The 26,324-nt window shown below is 35.8% G+C and overlaps 2 protein-coding genes across 4 annotated transcripts in view; one reads left to right on the top strand and one right to left on the bottom strand.

Annotated features, from left to right (window-relative positions):
* LOC116289865 (cytochrome P450 4F1) overlaps window positions 1-6,959 on the top strand; it is a 31,241-nt gene extending 24,282 nt beyond the window's left edge. For all 3 annotated transcript variants that reach the window (XM_031696803.2, XM_031696802.2, XM_031696801.2), the window contains exons 7-15: window positions 53-185; window positions 345-410; window positions 739-826; window positions 1,318-1,420; window positions 1,821-1,951; window positions 2,667-2,731; window positions 3,182-3,264; window positions 4,391-4,456; window positions 4,895-6,959. In XM_031696803.2, the coding sequence (XP_031552663.2) occupies window positions 53-185; window positions 345-410; window positions 739-826; window positions 1,318-1,420; window positions 1,821-1,951; window positions 2,667-2,731; window positions 3,182-3,264; window positions 4,391-4,456; window positions 4,895-5,018 (859 nt within the window). In that variant the 3' untranslated portion in view covers window positions 5,019-6,959. The remainder of the gene's footprint in view (window positions 1-52; window positions 186-344; window positions 411-738; window positions 827-1,317; window positions 1,421-1,820; window positions 1,952-2,666; window positions 2,732-3,181; window positions 3,265-4,390; window positions 4,457-4,894) is intronic.
* A 9,901-nt stretch (window positions 6,960-16,860) lies between these two features.
* On the bottom strand, window positions 16,861-24,403 carry LOC116289847 (15-hydroxyprostaglandin dehydrogenase [NAD(+)]). The gene is made up of 9 exons (XM_031696779.2): window positions 24,193-24,403; window positions 22,987-23,110; window positions 22,031-22,137; window positions 21,483-21,561; window positions 20,701-20,780; window positions 19,717-19,853; window positions 19,157-19,268; window positions 18,151-18,200; window positions 16,861-17,103 (listed from the first exon to the last, which is right to left on the bottom strand). The coding sequence occupies exons 1-8, from the start codon at window positions 24,283-24,285 to the stop codon at window positions 18,189-18,191; spliced, it is 744 nt and encodes a 247-aa protein (XP_031552639.2). The 5' UTR covers window positions 24,286-24,403; the 3' UTR covers window positions 16,861-17,103; window positions 18,151-18,188.
* Window positions 24,404-26,324: the final 1,921 nt, after the last annotated feature.

Below are 26,324 nucleotides of genomic sequence, written 5' to 3'. Positions count from 1 at the left end.
GAAATAGTATATACTTACTATGTATAATATAACCTTGCAATTTATGACACAGGAACCCCGTCTATCACTTCGATTGCATTTATAACCTTACATCAGCCAATCGAGAATTTATGAAATACTGTGGCATAATCCATCGGGAATCGGACAAAGTCATCACCAACAGAAGGCAGTTTCTCAACAACAAGGTAATCAAAAAATAGTGCTCATGCTAAACGAAGCCCTCTCCAAATGCGATACGCTTTATAGACCCCTTGCATCACGTTGGAATGCAGCTTAATTTGGAGGACAAATAAAATGGATTTATCAGTGTATATTGCTCGCAAATTGAGAGATTTTTTCTTTAGTTTCAGGTGAACGGGTTTGCAAAACCTCGCTACCACGATTTCCTGGATATTCTACTCGAGGCCAAGGTACGTCACAAAAGACACCACGCTTTCATCTTTATCATATTACAGTCTTGTTTCACAAGCTTGTTCCTTCTGGTTGAGGAGTCTTCCAAACGCGCATTTCTCTTCCACATGCACAACTTAGAAAAAAAAATGATGGTTGAGATTTTCGCTATGGTGATGGGAAATAACAAATAAAGCTCCTCTGGCTTTTTTCTCTATCAATCAACGTGTCTAATGCTTTTTTTTATCGCTATGTTCTGCTATATATTAAACTGAAAAATACCTCACCACGTACCGGAGTTGGTTGAAACTAGTTCATCTTAGGCATATAAAACTTTTTTATTTTCAGGACGAAAACGGAATAGGACTGACAGATGACCAGATCCGAGCCCAGGTCAACACGTTCATGTTTGCTGGGCACGATACTGTTGCAAGTGGTGCGTATTTTCGCGTTTGGCGACTTTGCTTCTTTTCAGAATCTGTTTTTAATCATATCAATCAATAAATCAAATAGTTACTGATCAGGCTTTTCTGCGTGTTATAAATACACATCTAAAGTGCCAACAATAAAAAAAAAATGTTCCACGTGATAAATCGTCTAGGCTATGAAATGAAAAGCACATAGCAAAGTTTATACTGAGATCGATCTTTCTAACACGTATCTTTCCTTAATGATGATGATAACAATCATCATCATCATCATCATCATCATCATCATCATCATCATCATCATCTTAGTAAGCGCATTCCAAAAAGATCTTAATGCGCTTTACAATATAAAACCTTATATAAAGACTACTATGAAATAAAATATTGGTTGAAAAAATATAAGCACAAAAATTGATTAATACATATCTAATTCTAATTCCTTGACATATTTTGATTTGGTGGTATTCATTTGTACTTCATTTTCTCTTAATGTTCTTAGCCTTGTGTTGGACGTTGTACAGCTTGGCAGTGAACGTAAAACACCAGAAGATTTGCCAACAGGAGATTGACGAGGCATTCAACAACAATGAGCACATCACATGGTAAGTTTCTACTTACTTTCTTTATTAGTTGTTGTAGGTCCTCGTACGATGTCGTGTTATCCTTTTAAAATCAAAAAAAAATTGAAAAAGTTATCTTAATTTTGTAAGAATTTCTGATTCATGGTTTTCACAACCGCCTGGTAGTTGACTGATTGATACGAATTTTCAGTGGCCGGTTGCTTTTGTTATTTCACCAAAATTGTGGCTTTATTATTATTATGTTCCATAGTAATACATCGAAGGGGCGGGTGCAAGGGACATTCAGACCTGTATCCTCCACTGCTGACCTTTCAAGTTTAACGAAAACGAGACGTTTAAATTATCCTTTAGGAAGAATAATAAACGAATTCTAAATCATGTATAACATGTCGGTTTGTCGGTAATTTTGTTGTATGTTTAGGGAAGCGATCTCAAGCCTACCATATCTGTTCCGCTGCATCAAGGAATCCATGCGACTTTACTCCCCTGTTCCTGTTATCGCACGAACTCTTGACGAGACATACAACATCGATGGAGTGGACGTACCCGAAGGTATTTGATTTTTTTTTATTGTTATTTTATCAATAACATTTATATGTCCTGTTGATGGTCATAGTGGGGGTCTCAATGGCAAACAAAATATTTTCCTTTGGTTTCGTCATGTAAACTACCATGGGGTCCAGAGGTTATTTCTTGTCGCTCCGGAGTTTGCTCTATATGTTTTGACGGGAAGTCGCAAGGAAACAAAACCCGCCGTTTCCTTTAGCATCTCTCTCCTCCGGCACTCGCCTATAGCTAAACCTACCCGAAGCATAAAAGGAACCTTTGGAGCCCAGGATCCATGTCAACCAACATGGCGGCAAATTGCTGCGGGTTTGGACACGCGCAACTTCCTTTGCAATTTGATATGTTGATAGACATTGTAAAAGGATATTGCCCTGGTCAAAAAAAAAGGAAAGCAGAAAATACCAGTTCAATGTATGTTTGTGCCTTTTTAGTGTAGGTTTAATAGAGTTCACATCATACATCCGTGAAAATGACGTTAACTGACAAAATCGTACAAAATTAGTGCTAAGTTTCGTAGGCCTGAGGTTAACTGAGATCTACTGAACTTACTAATTTGTGCAATTTTGTGCGATTTCTCAAAAAGGTTTTACTGGATATATGGTGTGCACTCTAAAAGCGCATACTCGTTTACTTTATCGCGTCAATTAACAAAAAACAATTATCTTTAATTTTACTTATATTTTTTTATCTTTAATTTCAGGGACATTTGTTCTTGCAAATATTTATGCAATACACCGAAACCCTCACGTGTGGGAGAATCCCAATGTAAGAAATGAAATAAATATGTTTCCTTTATTTGATTTGTAAATGACACTATTTCATGACATCACATACCAAAACAAACTTAAACAAACAAAACTTGCGGCACAGAAATCAATAGAAAATAATAACAACAACATACAACAGGCTTTGTGTAATGTCAAATCAATGGCAAAGAATATCGACTAGCAAAGGTTCATAAAACTCTGATAAGCCTTTCCATCGACTAAACAATATAATTATTATTTGCATATGACATCATGACTTTTTTTATTTTTTTTATTTTTATTTTTATTTTTTTTTTGTATTTTATTGACATTTTTATGCTAGAATAAGGATATACATAGCTTACAATATGACATCATGATGATATACGTAATAGTTTTCTGAGTTAAAAACCTCACGTTTTGGAAACAACATTAGTGATTTATGATTTATGATTGTAATTGTTTACAGGAATTCAATCCAGATCGTTTCCTGCCTGAAAATTGTAAAGCTCGTTCGCCGTATGCTTTCACTCCATTCTCTGCTGGACCACGGTAAGGATATGTAAAGCTGTCGCATACCTATCCAAAAAGATCAATAATGAATAGTGTAAAATGAAAAGCCTCTATTTTAGTTCGAATTTAAGACAAAAATGATTTTTTTTTATATCGATCTTTCTCCTTCTCCTTCTCCTTCTCCTTCTCCTTCTCCTTCTCCTTCTCCTTCTCCTTCTCCTTCTCCTTCTCCTTCTCCTTCTCCTTCTCCTTCTCCTTCTCCTTCTCCTTCTCCTTCTCCTTCTCCTTCTCTTTCTCCTTCTCCTTCTCCATCTCCTTCTCCATCTCCTTCTCCATCTCCTTCTCCATCTCCTTCTCCTTCTCCTGACTAGCTACCTCTCCAACTCCTCATCCTCTTCCTTTTCCTGATTTTCTGCTTCTCCTTCTTCTTTTCCTTCTTTTGACTAGCTACCTCTCTAACTCCTCATCCTCTCACTTTCCTGATTTTCTGCTTCTTCTTCTTTTCCTTCTCCTTCTTCTGACTAGCTACCTCTCCTCATTGTCCTCTTTCTTCTTCTGATTTTTCTTTGTTCAGAATGATTACAACTATCACAGTACATATGTTTGTTCCATCAATATACTCTGTACAGTGTAATCCACGCCTTCTTACTACAGTTCAAGTATTTCATTTAACGCCCTTTCACGACCAAATTACTCCATACGACTCGTTGATTTCAGTAATAACCCACGAGTGGACAAACTGCCAAAGGGTGTATCAACAGTGCTTTATCAGTGCTGATGACGAAAAGAATACGATAACAAGCGAATAGGAAGTATTTTGATGACTGTCTAAGTGACCTCTGTAACACTGACTATGAGGTCTTCTAATACTTTATGATTATATTCAGTATGCGAATTCTTTGCGCGCACATGAAACATGTCCGGCTCCGTTTTGAGAGAGCTTTGCAAAAAAATTGAATTTCCATTCGCTATTTCTGTCAAAGCATCAAACATACCTTTCTTGATTCACTTCGTTTTGGAAGTCTTGCACCCCAAGTCTTTCTGCATGCTTATGTCATCATATCTTTTCTCGCTGAATTTTGTGAACGATTCGCGTTCAATAGCTTTTCTTCTTTCATGAGCCTATTCCACTTTATTAATTAGTTTTTGTCTTTTTCTTATTCAGTATTTGCATTGGCAAGAATTTTGGTCTCGAAGAAATCAAGACAACCGTTGTCATGATTTTGCAAAAGTAAGTTCAAGTACTCTTCCTTTACCTTTTCTAGTGATTCTGTAAAAATCATATTCTGCTTTAAATACTTGACTTATGATGAAGCAAATCAACCCATTGTTTTCCCATTTCAGAAGAAATGACAATCCCTTCACCATCCCTTCTCTTTCTTAATTCACAATTATTTCTTTCTCCTTTGTTATCCAATTTCGTTTACGATTTGCAAGTTTGATACTTAATAAAGATGTTATTATTACCACTGATAAGTAGTGCTAAAGTAAAATCATTTATATAAATTAGACTCGAATAAACAATTTCTTAATCAAGAGAATGAGACAATGTTCTGAAATGGGAAAACACTGTCTGAATGAATTATATTTATATGTCAGTTCACATAATCAAGAAATATTCGAAACATTACGCTACTTCGTAACATTGATTATTTTTCAAAAAAAACAGGTTTGACTTGTCTGTTGACCCCGAAGACATGGTCGATGATATGGATCTGTTTCCAGAGCTCGTGTTAAGAAGCAAGTCTGGTGTTCGCATTAACGTCAAACCACGTGAGATGCCAAGCAGATAAACTGCGCAAAATGATCTCCCACTATATATAGTAGTAAAGGACATGTGATTTGATGGGGAAATCATTGTCGAGAATTAGTGATACTGCAAGTGATAACAACGTGTAAGCGACGTCGCATCGAAGTATTATGACGCATTAGTACGGCACTTGACTAAAAACTAACCTCATATCGAAGATCGTATAAATAAACTCCGATTTAATTCCGACGTATATGCGACGACAAAAATGTATCCGCGATCAATTATCGATTTGTTTACGAAGAATCATCATTCAAAGACCTATGGATAAGTTATGATAAGATATCAAATAATATAATTCCAAAGAGAAACAAGCTGCAATTATCCCCGACGTATCTGACGAGGGAATTGCGATTTACTACCAATGTATGTTGACGGAAAATCAATGATCATGTTTAAAGTTGAACCAATTAACTGCAAAAAAACTTATACTAACATATACATAAACTAACAAAAATTTTAGCCACGTGTCATTCCCTTGGTTATTGTTTCTTTTCTTATGCCATGCTTGAGAAAATACATGAATGAGAAAATACATGAATGTGCAAATAGCTAAGGAATGGCAGGTAATCAGACATCAGATTACGTCTGTACCGCGGTCTGTTGTCGATCTTATTAGCGATAGATAGAGCAGCTTTCTAATCCAGACCCATCACATTGCACAAGAAGAATTTACCCTTCATCCAATCAAATGTCCGAGAACACGGCGCGATCACGGTCACGCCAAGGTCACGGAACTGCTATTGAGCGAGAGAGAAAAAAATCGCCAAAGAACGCATATGGCACTGACTTTTTTCACAGTCATACGAAATCTGCTCTATTAAGATTTATAGCTATACATAATTTTTTCATTGAAACATATCTTATACATTGTATTGACTTCACCAAAAATTATTGAGCATGCTTGAGGAATCATGAAAAAGAGTGGCCGACTCTGGATTATTTCATAATATGCATGGAAACCAAGCCAATTTCCACATTAGCTATCACCTAGATAAAGGACTTTTCAGTCGAGAAGAAATTCTGACTCATATTCCATATTCGCCTTCATCTTTAAAAGCTTTATCGAATGCTTGGTGGTTGAATTTTGCGAGTAAGAAAGTGCTGAGAAGTGTTGAAGTGAGGATCTTCATTTAATGACAAATCTCTGAGACACGATGCTGGGACTTCTTTACCCTGGGCATAATGGTTTCGCAATAGAAAACACAAGAGTATATGTAAAATTCAAACGTAGAAGAGAATAACACATGACCTGAAAAGGGCCAAAAACATTACTGCCAATTCAAATTTAATACAATTCAAACAAAGAATTTTCATTTTCAAAATAACGGCAAGTGGTCTGAAAAAGTAAAACATTTCTCCAAACCTAAAGAGGTATATTTCCCTGACGTGATAATTTTAAGAATAATTTTCGCAGAGAAAGCATTTTGCCCCTGCGAAAAGTTGCAAGATAGAGTGTAGTCATTAAACCCGTGAGATATATGTTAGACTAATACACTTTAGTAGACCCTAATTCCATTGTTTTCTTTTGTGTCTTTTTGACACGTTGATTAGTATTTTGTATTTCACGAGTTAAATGCCTTTGCTCTATCAAACGCTTTTAAATTCGTGCGCAAGGTTGCGGGGACAAAATAAGTGAAATTTCCATCGCAACATCGTGTATACTAATTACTCAGCCGCACAATATACAAAAGTACGCCTCGTCCCCAGAATCACAAAGCAAACCAACCGTTCACGCGACTTGCCTCATGGCGACTTGCCTCATGAACAGAGCAAGTATTTGGTAGTTAAGGCTAAATTTGAAATCAGTTTTATTCTGTAATTATGGAATACAAAAAAGGATACGACAAAGCATGTTTTTATATATTATTGTATGTCATACATATCTTCGAGTATCTGAAACACAGATTGTAACACTTTTATATTTAACAACTTTTTTAGAAATAAACTATATTTTTCTTATAAGTATATCTTCCAGTATCTTTCTTCCCGAACATCCCTTGTTTCAATGCACACTAAAAAAAAGCAGCTACACACTAAACCCCTTCTTATTGCATCTAACCACTGCACACCATCTTCGAGGAGTCAAAAAGTAACAACTCTGCGCGTACACCCGCTGCACACCCTGACCTTGTGAAGTGATAACTAACAACTGCGCATCCACCCAATGCACGCCCTGTCCTAGGAAAGTGATAACTAACAACTGCGAATCCACCCACTACACATCCTGTCCTTGGAAAGTGATAAGTAACAACTGCACATCCACCCACTGCACGCCCTGTCCTAAAAAGAAAAGATAGCTAACCACTGCGCATCCACCCACTGCACCCCCTGTCCTAGGAAAGTGATAACTAACAACTGCGCATCCACCCACTGCACCCCCTCTCCTTGGAAACTGATAAGTAACAACTGCGCATCCACCCCCTGCACTTCTCTCCTTGGAAAGTGATAACTAACAACTGCGCATCCACCCACTGCACCCCCTCTCCTTGGAAAGTGATAACTAACAACTGCGCATCCACCCAATGCACCTCCTCTCCTTGGAAAGTGATAACTAACAACTGCGCATCCACCCACTGCACCTCCTATCCTAGGAAAGTGATAGCTAACAACTGCGCATCCACCCACTGCACCCCCTGTCCTAGGAAAGTGATAACTAAAAACTGCGCATCCACCCACTACAACCCGCTGTCCTAGGAAAGTGATAGCTAACGACTGCACATCCACCCACTGCACCCCCTTTCCTTGGAAAGTGATAAGTAACAACTGCGCATCCATTCATTGCACACACTGTCTTTGGAAAGTGATAAATAACATTTGCGAATCCGACCAGAAAGTTATTAATAATATTTGCACATCCCCTCTCTATGTCCCATATCCTTGCTTCAAAACTGATGACTAAAAACTTCTCATTAAACCACTGATCACCCTCTCCTTGAAATGTAATCTAACGCATCTACCCACTGCATCCTTTCTACTTCGAAAATTAATGAATAGCGATCGAAGCATGTACCCAATGCCCCTTCTGTCCTTGGAAGTCATAACTTGCAATTTCGCATCCACCTACTGCGCTACATCTTCTTCGAGAGCAATAATTAACAACTGCGCTTCAACCAACAGATCTCACTGTTCTGGGAAAGTGATAACAGCTGGTCATCCACCGGCAGAGAACGGTTTGAGTAAAATCAACCTCATAGACAATCAGTATATTCTCTACTTTCACATCCCCATAATGCCTTGCGTCTTTGGGGGGTAACCAATCAAAAAACTGTCCCAAATTGAAATGTTTCTTAATTGAATTTATACTATACCTGCTTTTGTCTGTACAATACTGATTATCAGTTTATTCAAAGTTATTTTTGCGTGTACAGATCATCAAGAGTTTTGGTCTTACAGAAAATGCATCGACTTACGAAAAAATGTTTAAAATTTACCTTCTTCAAGCTTCTATCTTTTTATGTTTTTTACTTCTTCATTTTATTTTTGGATACCAATCAAGGTATTGTCAACATTGCCTTATCAGGCTTCAGCAAAATAAGTGGGTTTTTACTCTCTGGTTACCCCCAATGACGCAAAGTATTATCGGGATGTGAAATTAGAGAATACTTATTTCAATAAAGTTAGTCACCTGAAAAGCTACAAAGGTGTGACCGACTAGGATTATGGGTAGATACCTTTTACATGTTTCAACCCGCTTGATTACTGTTAATGGACTCGATCACATCTTCTACCATTCACAGTCTCACCTCTTCTGAGCATTCTCAAGCTGCAGTTTGTATCAAAAACTTTACTCGTTTGACATAAAAGTTCAGCCATGATCCTCAGTGATCACAGATTTCTAGGTTTAATTTGGAGACTAACTTTATTGAAATAAGTAAATATGAAACATCACCAAAACAATGACAAGACTCTTATTGCACTTTACTTGAATTTTTTTATTTCCGAATAATAAATTATCATTTTTTTTATTGAACTCGCTTTATTGCTTTTGTTTTAAAACTAACTAGTTACAAGACAACATTCTATACTCTAATGAAATAACTTAGTATCAAAATAACAAAATGTTTTGGGTTGTTAGAGGCCATAGTATGTGTAGATCCGCCATGATCCTCGATGATGGAAGACAAAGAACCTGAAACGAAACTGAAAAAAGAACGACAACAACAAGAAGTTACTGGTGTAATGAAGGTCGTAGGTTAGTTTACATCATATTATATTTACGTGTTTTATAGTTTTTGGAGTTTGAGTTTTGTTATTTGTTTAGCCGGAGTGTAGTTTAGTTTGGTTTATTGCTTTATAGTATTATAGTTAATAGTTAAATTTTTAGTTTAAGCAGTTAAAGTTTTAGTTTAAAGGTTCGGTATAGGTTTAGGTTGGTTCAGTTCTGTTTAGATTAGATTAGATTGGATTAGGATTAGATTAGAGTTCGTTTAAGGAGTTTACAGTTTGTTTTATTGTTAGATTTTTAATTCAGGTTTGGTTTAAGCTTTTTGTTTAAGTTTGTTTTGTTTGTTACTTTTTATGTGTTTCATTTTTTAAATCTTATCTGGGATTCAGTTTAGTTATTGGTTTAGAGTTTAGTTTAGGTTTAGGTTGGGTTCAGTTCTGTTTAGATTAGCATTTGATTAGAGTTCGTTTATGGAGTTTAGAGTTTGGTTTATTGTTGAATTTTTAGTTTAGCTTTTTGTTTAAGTTTGTTTTTGTTTTTTATTTGTTATGAGTTTTTTTTTTAATTTTAGCTTATCTGGAATTCAGTTTAGTTATTGGTTTAGAGTTTGGCTTGAATTTAGAGTTTAGTTCAATAACTTTGCTTTAAATCAGGTTTAGGCTGATTCAGTTTGGTTTTAGTTTAATGTTCAGTTAAAGTTTTAAGTTTAGGATTATGGGTTTAGGGTTCAAGTAATTGGTTTTAGCTTAACATGTCAGTTAAAGTTTTAAGTTTAGGATTATGGGTTTAGGGTTCAAGTTTGGTTTTAGTTTAAATGTTCAGTTGAAGTTTTACAAGGATTATGGGTTTAGGGTTCAAGTTTGGTTTAGATATTTTTGCTTGGGTTCAGTTTGGTCTAGTTAGATAATTTACTTAGTCCGGAGTTTATACTCGACTTTGCTTAGAGCTCAGTTCGGTTTTAAATAGGCATAATAGTTTCACATGTATAATAACATAGAAATCTCCTTTGATGGTAATTGCCATAGGTCAGTTGTAAATATGAAGACGATCCCATCATGAAGTGAATCTGTAAGAGCCAAAACATAAAATTAGGATTGACAATGGATCGTGAAGATCGGCAAAGATCGACAAGGAAAAGCCATAGTGATTTTACCGAAGTGAAGATTCGGTTCAATTCTTCTAGGACGTATATGTCAGTGCAAGTCGACCTGTAAAAAGATGAAAATGAAAACCAAAAACTAATAAGTATGGATTGTCGACGGATAAGAAAATCAAATTTAATGCTCAACTGCAAATATAGATACGTCAAGTACTGGAAAGATAGTGACAGGATACATCTTGAAATCACTGTACTGCTTCGTGTATCATTCGGTCTGGTACGAGAGCTGGATTTTCACTTTGTGATATGGAAAAACCTAAGAATATAGAAGAAAAATCATCTTTATTAGAAGAGTTTTTAATATACATCAGGACTTTAATCAAAGTTTTCTATTCAGTTGTTATGTTACATTGGCAGCAGCAGGGAGAACCGTACACAACAGCTCAGCAGAGGATTACAACAACATCTTCTCGGTACTACTGCATGGAATGTATGGACAAATTCTCTCTTCTAAAATTAGAAATAGAAAAAAGAAAAAAAATGTTTTAATAAGTTATCAAAATTCACAGCCTAAGTTAGATTTGGAGGTGAAAAAAAATTTGCCAAAAAAGCAAAGATATGTTCTCTGAATTATAACTTCAATGGCCTGCAAAAATCCATAGTTTGAAAGAAAATTGGTAGAGTAGAACAGCTCAGATTGAAAGTGTAATGCCTAGGTATTTATTCTGAAACGACATAAAGATAAATTTAGTAAACTCCTGAAAAAGAAACGAAGTCAAAGTTATTACGATTTTCCGAATGGATTCACTGAACCGATCGAGAAAGAAAGAAGGGAACGGACATTCCATAAGCCAGACATTACTAGTTCGACCGATGTTGGAATATCTCGGAGACCAAAATTCAGACACTCAAAATAAATTAAAATAAATTAAAATAAATTAAAATAAATTAAAATAAATTAAAATAAATTAACACTTTCCTTGACAAAGGAAACGACGGACTATTTTATTGAAGTGAAGTTCGCTTACAAATCGAGAGTCGCTAAACTATACAAGATTGGAATCTAACTACTCGGAAAAATTCTAGCATAGAAAACTTTATTGACAATGGTCAGTATTTTACAATCATTATTTATTTTTTAAAGTACAAAACTCGAGACATATTTTCGAGCGAAAAATGGATTAACTTTTGCGCATGCGTAATAAAAACACTGAATTTTCAGTCATCTAAAAAGCGATAAGAAAAGAGGTTAGTATCGATAAACCTGAAACAGAAAAAAATTAGTAAAGTCGAATGCGCGACAAAATTAAACTTTCTAACGTTCATCTGAAATGAAAAAACTAGACATTTAGTACCGAGCTGAAATAAAATTAGTTAGTATGCACGTTTTTGTAGCAAATTCGAAGTGAGTGACGAAATAGACTAACAAACTGAGTGATGGAACGAAAAAGCCAAAATTGAAACAAAAAAGGTGTGGATATTACAGAGACAGCAACAGAAGTAAGCGAACTGTGCAACCAGTTCTTTACAAGCAAGTCAAAAAGACCACCATATGACTGTACTTACTCCCATCGGCTCCGGAATATCCCAAGACCCATATAGAAAACTGCCATGTTATCGGATGGTGTGTGGGGAGGATGTGGATATTACAGAGACAGCAACAAGAGTAAGCGAACTGTGCAACCAGTTCTTTACAAGCAAGTCAAAAAGACCACTATTCAGTACTTACTCCCATCGGCTCCGGAATATCCCTGGACTCAAAGTCCCACAGCCCACAAATATAAAATCTATGATTTAAGTAACTATTAATAAAACTAAAAAGAATATTCAAAAAATATCAATACAATAATAATATTTAAAGAAATGTTAATAAAGCTACTAATCATGAGTGGTAATGAAAGCGTTAGAGTAAATCGACTTTATTAAAACATGCAAGATTTCACAATAATGAAAACTTGACCTATACAATAAGTGTGGAGTTCTAATCTATCATTGAATATCAATAAATCATTAGATATTAATGTTTCCTAATAAGTATCAATTAATACAGCTAAGACTCGATCGTAGCTAATTAAAATAGATATATTTATAGATATGAATGAGCTGTAGAATACAATCGAAATTCCTTACAATGGAAAACTAAGGACATCAGTGATTACAATTCCATACTATCAAAACTTACAGTCACTCTTATCACTCTCTTGCAAACCACGAAAATAATACTTATTTTTCCTTAAAAAAATATCCCAAAAATGTCGAAAACAAAGTAAATTATGTATAACCTATTAAAAAGACCTTATATGAAGAAGAACATCGAAAATCGGGCCGGGCCAAAACACATATTTGCCGAATTCCTTAGATGAAAGTCGTATGTTTGCGATTGTTATACCAGAATAACAATCATTTTAATCTCGTGTTTTTTTTTAAACAAGAGAATTAACTGAACACATTTGTTATAGAATATAACATACTGTGAACAATTATATAAGAAAAATACAATATTTGTATCAACATTAGATATTGATTCAAATATTGAAAGACAACAAATAAGCATAATATATAACATAATATTAATGAATTGAAAATATTCCAGAACATTCTAGGCTAAGAAGCTACCACTGATTCAACTATCGCGGGCTCATCGATCGCAACCAAGTTTGGTTGTTCTTGGAAGTTGATGACTGAAAGGCAAGTTGAATGTCACGATCGATTACAGCGACTGTCGTGACATTCGGGGAATGAGGTTAGTAGTAATGTGATCTGGAGGACTGTTATTGTCAATGACACTTGTGTAGCCAAGGTTTATATTTCCGAAAAAAATGGGAAAGAACAAAAAGAAAAAAAGACAGAAAGAAAGAAAGAAAACAACACGGAAAGAAAATAAACAAGAGAAAGGAGAAAGAAAAGAGAAAGAACGAATAAAAGAAATAATAAGAAATACAAGGAAACGAAAGAATTACCCCAATTAAAGCCAAAATTTTCTTTCTAATTTGACCGTTAAGGAAACACGCCAATCTTGAATTTAGATACTGCTATTTTTTTTCCCCAAAAACCAAGACTAGTTCCCAGCTCCCTCTTGCCTGCTCCGCCGCCCCTTTTCCGTTCGTGACTCCAGAGCCGACAAAAGGGAACCCAAAAACAAGATCTTGGTCAAACCTTGACTGTGCCAAAGTTATTGATGTTGCAGGTAACCAAGCAACCAGTCACTTTCCCCCTCGCTATCGTGGAGAGAAAAAGTGGCCGTTCACTCATGTTACATAATACATGGCCGGCTCTAACCTTAGGACCGAAAGACCGAACTAAACCCTAGGCGCAGTTTAAAGATGGTGTGTGAGATGAAAAAACCGACCAGCACTGCATAAAAACAATAACAGTTCCTCCAGCTATATTCTAAATCCAAACACAGACGCATTTTTATTAACAGAAAGAAGAACAGATGCGTTGATCCAGGTCGTCTCCAGTCAGGATGTCCAACGTTGCCTAATTGAAAAACTAACCTAGAATTGGCCAATTGACCCTGGCAAATGCCAGTCAAAAACACTAAACCCCACCTACATTTAAACGTGGTAGCTTCTCCTATACTATGTCATAGGGCTTCGTATAATCAAAGCCCTGCTAATCCTAGTCCTAGTTCTACTATTGTAATTTTGATTTGTAATAAACAGAACAAGAAGCAATATTTATGTTACGACATGTTTTAAAATTACTTATTGCAAACCAAAGATTATGACTCAGTTCCATTTCGATTTAGGAACGACCAAACATCCCCTTAACCTCCCCAAAGACAAGACACAGATTTTTGAACATATAAGGATATTCTCATCAATCTTGCTTGACTCCATCAGCCTGAGAAAAAAGATAGATAAGAATTAATGTTAATAGTTTTCCATGTCACACCCGTCCCGTGAAAAGTGGCTTTATTTATCGCATTATCAAGGAACCTTAGGCCCCGTCCACACGTATGCGGAAATTTTTGTATTCGCAAATTATTTTTTGCGAATACGAAAATGTTTGCGTCCACACGCAGCGTATTCGTTTCACCGTCCACACGTATTCGTTTTCGTAAAATTTGAGGATACGGACACAAAAAATTGCGGACACGTGTGGACGCAAACCGTATTCGTAAAAAAAGAATTACGGATACAAAAATTTGCGGATACGTGTGGACGGGGCCTTAGAAATGTAAATGTCATTCTTTCCAAATGCCGACTTCAACTGAACTATGAATACAATTATATCTTTTTATTTTAGTTCTGCTTAAACTAAGAAGAAAGCTTTTCTAAGTTTAAACTTTGACCATATTTCCCATGTCAGTCGAGGCATAACCATATATACTAAAAACAGTTCAAATAACTCCGTATATAAATGATAAACTTCAAATAAACCTTCATTAAACGAAGCTTCTATTTTTGCAAGGTTAATGATATAATATTTGCACTCTTTTAACCCAAAAAGCTCGAAATTTTTATCAAACTATAGTGCAAATTCAATAACACAATTAGTTTTTTACTTGAAGAGAAGACTGAATTCCGTGTCAAGCACAATTATGATTAATATTTCAGTAGAAAACTGGAAAACAACCTTACGACGATGAAAGCTTTCGACACACTTTATTCAAATACTGATAGAGAAAAATAGGAGAGTTTTGGTTGCTTAGGCTTTGGACGCTGAATGCAAACATTAGATTCCAATTCCGTAAATGTAAGACGAATTTTTATAAAATCTAAAGTAAAACAAAAATGCAGCGTATAAAATGTTTCTAGTATATTTTAAGAACAGAACTACACTTATATGCTTTGGTTTACGAGAAATTTTGAGAAAAATTTTACTCTTGAACTTACCATCTTTCACTGGGTTGTTCCTTCTAACCTCTTTGTCTGGATGAGAGTTTTGGTTGCTTTGTCTTTGGACGCTGAATGCAAACATTAGATTGCAATTCCGTTAATATAACACGAATTTTTATAAAATCTAAAGTAAAATAAAATGCAGCGTATAAAATGCTTCTAGCATATTTTAAGAACAGAACTACACTTATATGCTTTGGTTTACGAGAAATTTTGTAAAAGTTTCAAGATGAATTTTACTCTTGAACTTACCATCTTTCACTGAGTTGTTCCTTCTAACCTCGTTGTCTGGACGAGAGTTTTGGTTGCTTTGTCTTTGGACGCTGAATGCAAACATTAGATTGCAATTCCGTTAATATAACACGAATTTTTATAAAATCTAAAGTAAAATAAAATGCAGCGTATAAAATGCTTCTAGCATATTTTAAGAACAGAACTTCACTTATATGCTTTAGTTTACGAGAAATTTTGTAAACGTTTTGAGATAAATTTTACTAACTTGAACACTTACCATATTTCACTGGGTTGTTCCTTCTATCCTCGCTGTGTGGACGAAACTGCCTTCAAACGTCGGGATTGAAGGTTATAAAGTTCCTGATTACGTGAAATTTTTTATGTCCATCACACCATTTCGTCCAATCGAATCCTGCTATCAATATCTTTTGCACGTCGAATATTTATGATTTGCTTTCAAATAGAAGTGAGAAGTTGTGGTTGCTTGCAAACCTCGTGCATACCTTATTTGGCGAATTTTATTAGGCCACTATTGATGCACTATATGTAGGTGTTAAGAAGGCTAATAATGAGTGGCTCGTGAAAATTCTCACTATAGTGAAGTTTTCGTATGACTGTGAATAGTTCACGGCACGAACACGGTTGTGGCACGGCAAGGGATAAGCCAGACAAATTACATTGCACGAGAATTTACTCTCCATCCAATCAAATACCCGGAAGCACGGCAAAAACACGGCGCGGACACGGTCACGCCAAGATCACGGCACTTTAATTAGACCAATCATATTGCGCGTGAAAAAATCTCCCAATTAAAGTTCTAGAAAGTATCACGGTCACAGCACGTCACGCTTACGACACTGAGCTTTTCATAGTCATTCTCTATTTTCACATCCCCATAATACTTTGCGTCTTTGGGGGGTAACCAGAGGGTAAAATCCCACTTATTTTGCTGAAGGCTGATCAGACAATGTTGACAATACCTTGTTTGGTATCCAAAAACAAAATGAAGAAGTAAAGAAACAGAAAAAGATAGAAGCTTGAAGACGTTTAAGGTAAATTTTAAACATTGTTTTGTTAATACATTTTCGGTAAGACCAAAACTCTTGATGATCCGTACACACAAAAATAACTTGGAATAAACTGATAATCAGTATTGTACAGATAAAAGCAGGTATAGTATAAATTCAATTAAGAAACCTTTTAATTTGGGACAGTTTTTTGATTAGTTACCCCCCCACCCCCCCCCCCCCCAAAAGACGCAAGGCATTATGGGGATGTGAAAGTAGAGAATACGAAAACTGCACTATGTGGCTATAAGTCACGCTTGCAACAGACAAATGCTATGCTGCAATTTCCTGCCAAGCTTGATATTCCGTTGAATCAGTTTGTCAAGCCACAGTTAAGAATTCGCTGCGATACACATTGTATGCTTTTGACCGACCGACCAGAAAAACAAACAAACAAGCAAACAAAAACTATCAATTTTGATCAATATTTTATTCGCAACCTCTAATCCTCTTTGCCCATTCCCCTCTTCATTAAAGATGTGTTTCGACGAAAGGTCGTCCTTCAGAATCTTTCACCGTGTTTTTAATCAAAAAGTGTTCTAATATATTCTGGTATTCGCAAAAGATAGCTATTATATCGTATATAAATTGGAAGCAACCTTGGTAAAGGCATGAAATGGCGATGGTAGGGTCTTCGTTCTGTAAAGCTTGGCTTCCTGTCAAACAAAGAAGAAATTAAATAAATTAGTATAAAGCACAAAAGATTTTATCATATCCTCCAAGATATCCCTTCCCCCTTCTCCCACGCCCTACCCGCTCTCCCCTTAACCTTCCCCTCCCCCTCACCCTTCCCCTTACCCCCCTCCTCCATCCCGCCTTTTGCACTAAAATTCCATCAATCTGCTTTTTTATAACCAGTAGCATTCAACCAGAAACAATCTCGTCCCTAGATTTCTTTCCGCGTATTCTTTTATTAAGAGTCCTCCTGAATTTTGAACAATCCCATCAGTCCCAGCCTTTGAGTTTTGCTCAAATCCTAATCCCAATCCCATTTCTATTTTTTGATTGTTTTTTTGTGAATCCCATCCCCATTGCATAAAATCCCAATTTCCCAGCCCCAAAAAAGGCGAATCCCAGCTCCCATTTTACCCCTTTAAGACCCTCTTAATTGAACATAAGTACAAAAGGTCGGAGACTAAAGGCTTGACCAATTAAGCAATGGTCATTGCTTAGCGTGCGTAAATCTATTTATGGCACACGCGGATAGTTGGGAAAGCACGATGGTAGCGTAAAAGTTGTAACGATGGTAGCGTAAGAGTTGTAACGACGGTAGCGTAAGAGTTGCACGAGGCGAAGCCGAAAAACTGAACTAATTGACTTGTCAACTGCAAGACTTCTTGACTTCGCTGCAGTGTGCTGGCCGGTGAAAGGGCGAGTTTTTTAGTAAGCCAGACTTGAGCTCAAACAAATACGCTATAAACTTTTTATTGAAAGTAAATCAATAGTTATATTTTACCTTCAAATGTACAGAAATAAGGTAGACCAATTAGTAGTCTTTTTAGTTTTATCAGAATGCTTGCAATTTTCACCGAATTTTTACCAAATTGACGTCACCATCGTACTCCATACGAGTGCTCCATACATTTTTTCTTCATAGATGCAGAGCCAATCAGAGCGCGCGTTATAACGTAGGTATGTTATAAATCCAATTATGCGCTAGCTTCAACCAAATCTAATTAAAAGTACGCTAATATAAACTTTACCTTATTCCTACTGTATATCTGTCATTTTCTATTGCACTCTATATAACAGTCTATAGAAAGAAAATGAATATTAATAAAGAAACAAATTAACACTTATCATTCAGCACTAGCCCAGCCTTCCTATTCTTTGAAGAAAGGAGTAATCACACTTTTCTTTTCTTTGAATTAATCACGCGCACCATTGCCAACAAGGCATTTGTTGCGCGCAGCGTTGCGGAAGTTTAAATTGCAACAGTTACCACGTGTTCCCTGGTATACTTGCGTCAATTTAACAAATTGACATCATTTTTTAATGTCTGTCCTCTCATTGACGATAAATTCCTTCATCACATTTTACAAAATAACTAAGATATAACGTGCGCTCTGATTGGTCAATTACCGTTTTATATAACTCAACATAGATCGTGAGGATATGACGTCAGCAACGCAAGCGATGTTTTATTATTTCTTTTGAGTTAATCGTCGTTAGTTATATCTTAGTTATTTTATAAAAGAGATAGAACACTCCCCTTGCTCTCCTAGCACTTCTCTCGGACTAACGCAATTTCCCGCGTGCTTGTATAATTCAACATAGCACACGCGCTCGTTTTCTATCTCATCAGTCAAAGTAGTGTGGTTCCAATAGGAGTAGCCGATCGATTTGTTACAACTGACAAAAACGACAACAAAAATTATTTTAAAAACTTATCATTTTTAGTGATCAAAACAACCAACGGAAAGAACGCGCGCTCGTTAACTGTCAGCTTATTTGCTGCCCTCTTATTTATGATAAAAAATAGCCAATCAGCGCGCGAGAAATTTGCAAGTAATTGATAAAAATTGACAACAGGAATCTGTGTTGAGGTTCTAGCTTCTGGCTTGAAACACTTCCTTTTCAACACTTTGATTCATGAGAGATTAGGTTTATAAGCTAGGAAGGAAAGTATAGAATAATTTTACAATTGTACTTTTTTTATAAATGTAAAATTATTCTATGCTTTGATTCATATGCATAAATAATTCTTACGTCATGGTAATCGACATATTCTGCTCCATTCTCGTATGTCACTTTCATTATTTGTCCATTATCGTTATCGTCTTTGATCAAATCTATAAAGCACTTTGCTACCATATCGGGGCTGTCAAGAGGAAACAAAACTTCAGATCAGTAACACGACTCGATCGTCATTTCTCCATATCTAAACCATTACCCTGGTTCAAATGGAAAGTCTTTGACAACCTGTTTAAGAGTTGTCGTTACTGTCGTCAATGGTCGGCGCATGCTGTGGGTCGATATGCGGTACGCTATGCCTTATCAGCCATATCAAAACCATATATATCAAATACACTGACTTTTTAAAAAAATCTATTCTGCATATAAGATAATACTTTTAAACGACGGCACAACGAATTCAGCGATTCTCTAAAATTTGAGGTGGATTCATGTGAACCTTTAGAAAGTGATGTTTTTTGAAAGATTCGGCAATTCATGTTTCACATACTAGAATACAATTAATATCAAGTGCCTGTTTTTTACTAGTTATATTAGTTTTACTTTTACCATTACCTTTGTTTCTAATTACTTACGTTTGTTTCTGCAGTTTTTCCTTTAGTTCTTTTTGTTCCTGAGTTAACTCTAATTTCTCAAATGCTTCATAAATTGCAGTATCTGTTCCTCCGGGACAAACGCAGTTAACGCGAATTCCTTTCTTCCGAAAAGCAGTCTGCATCGGTAGATCAAAGAATGAAAAAAGAGCTCAGTGGAATTTTTTTTTCAAAAAAGCTAAGTAGTAGGTATTATTAGTCAATAGCAAGAAGATAACTAGATAAATGGAAATGCGCAAATCTCGACCATCTTGCTTCCCATCCCATTGCATCCCACCTGACTCTCACTTCCAGCCGTTCCGCCCGTTTCAAAGGAATTGACGCCAACGCAGCAACATATGATGGAGGACAGAACTACAGTAAAACCCCGCGTATAAGAACCCAGGTTTTTTCAAGTTAGCCTAAACAGGTTCTTATATAAATGGTATTTAGTGTTAAATTAGGCTAACTAGGTTCTTAATTAGGTTCTTAACTTTTGTTCAAGAAATAAAGTAGTATTTTTGAATACTGTAGTCTGGTCTTTAATGTCCAATTACAGTATTCTTGGAGGCTTAGGTAATCAAATGTACTACAGTATACTATTTTAATCTGATTCTGTTATAATAACCATGTACAGTTATAGTGTTTATAGCATTATTGTGTGCAGACTGTGTTATAAACATATTTTTGAAAAGATTGATTCTAATTTTTTTTTTCTTTTTTAAAAATAAGAACCTGTTTAAGGATTTTAGCCTAAAATGGTTCTTATGTGAAGGGTGCTTAAAAATGAAATTTTAGCCTAACAGGTTCTTAAATTTTAGGTTCTTATACGCGGGATTTTACTGTAACTCAAACGAAACTTTGAAATTTGTAGAAGATGATTCCTGTCGTCTGTCACTCGTCAAATAGTTTGAATGCTTGATTCTTACGATTTCTAGGAAATGTAATTGTATATGCGTATAAAGCATAGAGTTAAAAAAGACTCACCGGAGCGATGCTTCTCGAAAATCCTATAACACCAAACTTCGATGCGCAATAAACAGGACAAAACGATGCTGCATGAAGACCTAAAGGACATCATGAACAAGTAGTATCATTAGGATATCATTGGAAAGCACGGGTGGCGTAGCGGTGCGAGCTCTTGTCTTTCACCAATGCGACCCGGACGCGTTGTAGTATGTGAGTAGAGTTAAATTTCTAGTTGGTTCTCTCCTGTGCTTCGAGGATTTTGGTTCTCACGGGCTTTCCTCACTCCCCAAAATTAATCAACTTCTAAATTCCTACTTGGAATTCAGTGGAATAAAAAACACAACTGCGCTAGCTAGATACTTTTTATTTATTTTATTCTATTTAGTGAGGCCATAATATTATTAACTAAATACTTGGCAGCGCGAGTTTTTCCCCCCCGTTAAAATCAAACGAACTGGCGGAGTTGAAAACAAGCATAAGCCGTGTTTCAACTTCTACAGACGCTTGAGAAAATACTGTACAATAAATTATGGATAATGTCGTTTGCATGATGACATCGAGGGTGGGTGGGGCAAAGTTCGTTTTCCGAAGCTCCAAACGACGTTGTGCAATAAGTCGTGTGTATTGAGTTAATTTATACTGCTCCGTGCTAATCTATTCAGTGAGAATAACGCAAATATCTTATTTGCATTGGTTAAAATGTTTTCAAATCTCTTTTCAAATCAACGAAACTCATGAAGGAATCAGTAATGATCAGTGAATATCGATCGATAGTAATCGGTGTTTATGCATTGTCTTACCACCAGTAGACGATGTGTTAATGATGATTCCAGACTTCATTCGTTCAATCGCCAACTTTGTCCCTTGAACAACCGCTTTCTTAATAAAAAGATGCAAATCTGATTGAAATAATCATCAGGCTAGATGCCATTTTGAATATTACGAGCGCAACTAAATACAATTTTTGATGCCCTTCGCAGCAAGGATCCGGGTGAAAATTAACAAAAGAATTGTGGGCGGGGTGTCTTTCGTTTTTAAAAGCATCTATCTGTCGTGCGGGAGGTCGTGGTGCGGCCGGACCAATATTAAGGGTATTTAAATAACTGAGGAGAAGGTGCTACCTTTGTAATTACTTCTGGAAATGGTTAGACCTTCAAGTGGCTCGGACGACCACGTTAATTGCGGTCCCGTCCCCCCCCAAAAAACCAGTACGTTAAAGTAGGACCACGAGTTTATCAGTTGAAATACTATGAAGTATTATCTATAAACGAAGTTGATTAACTTTTTTCTATCTATTTTAAGGCATAACAAAGCGACATCAAAATGTTCAAAATTTCATTTGACTTACCAGATTAATATCCAGTGTTTTGACCCAGTTTTTCTCATCTAATATCCCAGCATTATTGCAAACGATGTCGATTTGTCCATGAATGGAGAATGCTTTGTTGAACGTAGCTGAAGAACAAAAATATGGTACTCTAAAATCTACGCATTGTTTTGCAAGTTGACATCCCATCCCGAATTTATATTTACTTTTCCGTGCGAAAAAAGCATTGTTATGCAGTGTTAAAGAAGTGTAAAGAGTAATTTAAAAACACGGTATTTATCATGTGAGCAAATAAATAAAGAAGAAAAAAAACGATTAAATAAAAATACACAAAATACTTATTCGAAACTGTAGAAATAGCTGGTAATGTACGCATTTTATTAATGTTAGGGGAGTCCCTGGAATTCTTAAGAATATGACAATCAACCTCAATTACTTCTGATTGCCGCTCTAGACACCATCCTCCTCTATTTAGGCCTGTATTTTATTTCATTACAAAGCAGAAAACCGTGCTACTTAATTATTGGCCTGCAACACTGCTGCTTTGCAGTTTGCGCATACAGAGCGAACATTATTGCATGTTTGTGCATATTAACATTTATAAACATACTCTCTTAATTTTGTTATAAAACAATTCTTAACATGCGACCGAAGTATTAATGAGACAAGTTACCTACATTTCCGCACCATTATTCGTGCCGTTTTATGTACTTATTTGTGGAAAATGGGATGAAAAGAAATGAAAGATGAAGTGGCTCAACTAGTGGAAATATTTGGCGTTTGAGATCTAGATATCAACATTTCCGGGTGTAAAAATAAAGGAGCAAAAAGAATTAGTTTGTTGGAAAAAATTTATATTTTGAGTTTATTCTGTTACTAATAAAGGTCAATGCTTCATGTGCATCCTGCAATGGCAGATATATATAGTAAGATATCGAAGAATACTTAAACATTGTTCATTTTTTTAGCACACTTACCCTCGAGTTCTTCTTGAACTGAGACATCACACTGTAAGAAAGCAGCTTTGCCTGTCCCATAAGTGTCGATGAAATGTTTGGCTACTTGCTCGCCATTCTTCGTGTTGATATCAACCAAAATCACCTGGAAAGGAAAGGAACTTAGATCTCAAGGAATGCACTTTCATCCGGGAAACTGCAATAGCAGTATTGGTAAGGTAGATATTAATAGTTTTAAATTGTCAATCGTTTGGTATTTCACTTGGCAATACCTCAGACGTCATAGCAAAGAGAAATACTGCAATGCAAATTATGCTAAAAATAACTTATGGAGCATCATTTAAATTTGTATTCAAAGCTTTTTAGCCGATAAGTGGTTTGTTCCTATGCTTTTGTTCTTTGATCAATGTTTTGGTTCTCCCTCTAACTGATCATGCTCTAACGTAAACACGAATCCCATGAATGTCCTACTACCAAATGGCTGCCAATACCTTCAAATTCCAGTCAGTCAATTTAGCTTTCTCATTTATTACTATTAAACTATTGATAAGCAAGCAATATTGTTTTGGAAACAAAAGCATTCGAAAGTTATTATTTATTTGTCATTAAGATGTGAAACACATTCTTTGCGATTTGTCCTTGCTGCTTACAATATCATTTAGAGTAACCATTTCGAAGTAAGAGGTTTAGTAAAGTGAACATCACAAAGACGTTGGCATCAGTTTTATAACAATTTTTTTGCTTTTGCAAATTAATGATGATTCTAATCCTGACAACTTCTCACCGCCAGCTATCTTATCAGATTATTCAGAAGACGTGCTGTGAATCCTTCCCTATGCCATATGCGATCGATCCTCGGTGTCCAAGATACAAGATAGATATGCTATCCTTTAACCTCAGTATCGTCATTTGCCTTTCCTTTGCATGCTTAGTTTAATCTTAAAACATTTCATTTTGTCGCCTAGACTTGTAACACAGGATTCTAGAGATTTAGAATGTCAAGAAATTGTCTTTGCATCAGAGGTGCATCAATGCACACGATACCAGAAAACATTATAATAATGTATTAAAGTCTTAGCAAGTTCGATTATCCTGAAATATAATAGTACATTCTTGTTCATTTTCATACTGTGTGGCTGTGGTTAAGGTATAACTGATACAACATTATCATAATCGCTGTTAGCTTCGGCTTTCATTAGCAAAAGAATAATTTGTTTACATACTAACCTTTCCACCACGTTCAAGTATCGCCTCGCAAACCGCTCTACCTATTCCTGACGCTCCCCCAGTTACTAGCGCAACTGATCCCTCGATCTTCATTACTTATAGCCTCCCAGGTCGGTTCTAATGCCCCTCAACTGATGAAGAGTCGCGATTCTCTGTAATCAGAATCTTAAAGCTTATTGAGTTCTAAGGAATATGAGAACCTATGTTTGTCTTGATAGAGATCAAAGCAAACATAAGCCAGACTTTTTTACTTGAAATTTGCATAATGTGAAAACAGTATGTACTTTAGACAAGTTATTCAATCAAACGTCGTTTAGAAAGAAACTTTTAACTTCGGTTATGTTCATTAAGTGTGCAACCGTTATATTATTACAGTTATAGATATTCTACACTAAAAATATATATGTTTTCTAAGTTTCATAATGATTTGGTCAACTCAACCTGACGAAACATATCAGACCAGAAATCCGAAGCCAAACGTCGATGTAGTTGACATTACAAAATTGCCACAAAAGAATATTAATTAATTCTAATACCTTCTTAATTGTATTTTCACATCATTCAATTATATATATTAAGTATTGTTTTTAGATTTAAATCACAAAAATGAATCGAACTAAATGGGGGAAATTATCATTTTTTTTTAAATATTTTTTAATGGAATAGGTTTGTTTCCATGACGACATAGGTGCTTTTATTTTTGTGGACACGAGGAGGATAGAAGCTTGACAGCAATTTGGCATAGAGCTTAAGTTTTTAAATTAATGATAGGGTGTTATGTATCGCTAAGTAGCCTTAGGAGATTGGATGAGATTAGATATACGAAGTCCTATTTCACACTGGATATGTGAGGACAGAAATGTGTTGGTCGATATAGATGAAGAGACATATTGTGAAACCCAGAGATAGTAAAAGAGAGTATAAAAACCGAACAAAATGGTGATGTGAGAGACGAACACAAACGCACACGGAAAAAATACAAAAGAGAATAATACAAAAGAGAATACCAGGCTTCAATAATGGCAACGGTATATGATTTGTCTTAACAGATCGATGCGCAAATGCACACTAAAACAGTATAAGCAACATGCTTCCTCACGAGTTACTGGGTGCCAGCAGGATTCAGGTTTCGCGGCTTGAATTGGGTAGCAAAAAGAATATATATTAATCACTTAGGTAAGCTGCGAGGAGTCCCACTTTTCCCTCACCTCCAATCTGAGTCTGGAGAGGAAAGTGGGACTGCTCGCAGACTTTCCCTTAGGACCCTACTCACAGTTGGATTGATATAGAAATTAACTTAATTGTTGCAATCTACAATCATCACCTTTCTTCATATTCAAATTCACAGCTCACAGCCAAGAATTCATTTTGAAGTCTTCAGATTTCAGATCTACGATGGACAACTTTTTAAAAAAGGTGTATGCTCTCCAGGTTCAAATTACTAGGCAGAACGTCTTGTATGACAAAGTCTCAAGCTCTTAGATTAAAATTTAAATGAAATATCTAATCCAATAAAGTATGTGTGTTCATGATCAAATTTGACCAGAACACATACTGCTGTGCCGGCCTAGTTCAATAATCTATACAAATTGGAGAATTTAGAGTTAGTGTTTTTGTAAGTAATAAGCGGTAAAAAGATATGAATTCAAAAGTAATTGGCATAAGCTACACATATCTAATTTTGAACCCGAAAACGCGCCATAGTGTTGAAGTCACATCAACTACTCCATCGCTGATAGCCACTGTTGCTTACAAAGCATTTTGTATTACATATATCAGGTTTCCAATACATTGTTTAATGTAATCCAAACTCGCGAAAAACGTCAAATACTCCTTTTCGATGTATATTGCTATGCTACACTCGACTACAAACACATGTGCAGCTGCAATGACGCATTGCTGAATGAAAAATAAACTGGTCATTCATTAGTCTTTGAACAGGCTCTCCTGTTTACCAAGAGCAATACAACTCTCAGGCTATCGATTTTGAACTCCCTCCCAGCGGCACATGCCCAAAGTAAAAAGGGTCTAACTATAGACCTTCTATCTTTTGTTATTTCAATCTCATCTTCACGTTCTACATATTTTGAGCTCAACAATGATTTTACACTTGATCATGAGTGTATGTCTGG

The sequence above is a fragment of the Actinia tenebrosa genome, unplaced genomic scaffold (genome assembly GCF_029948245.1).
Source record: "Actinia tenebrosa isolate PJP-AT-01 unplaced genomic scaffold, QUT_ActTen_1.0 PGA_scaffold2__45_contigs__length_23673736, whole genome shotgun sequence".
Taxonomy (NCBI): domain Eukaryota; kingdom Metazoa; phylum Cnidaria; class Anthozoa; order Actiniaria; family Actiniidae; genus Actinia; species Actinia tenebrosa.
Note: the sequence above shows the minus strand (reverse complement) of the source record. Positions and strands in the feature narration are given on the sequence as shown.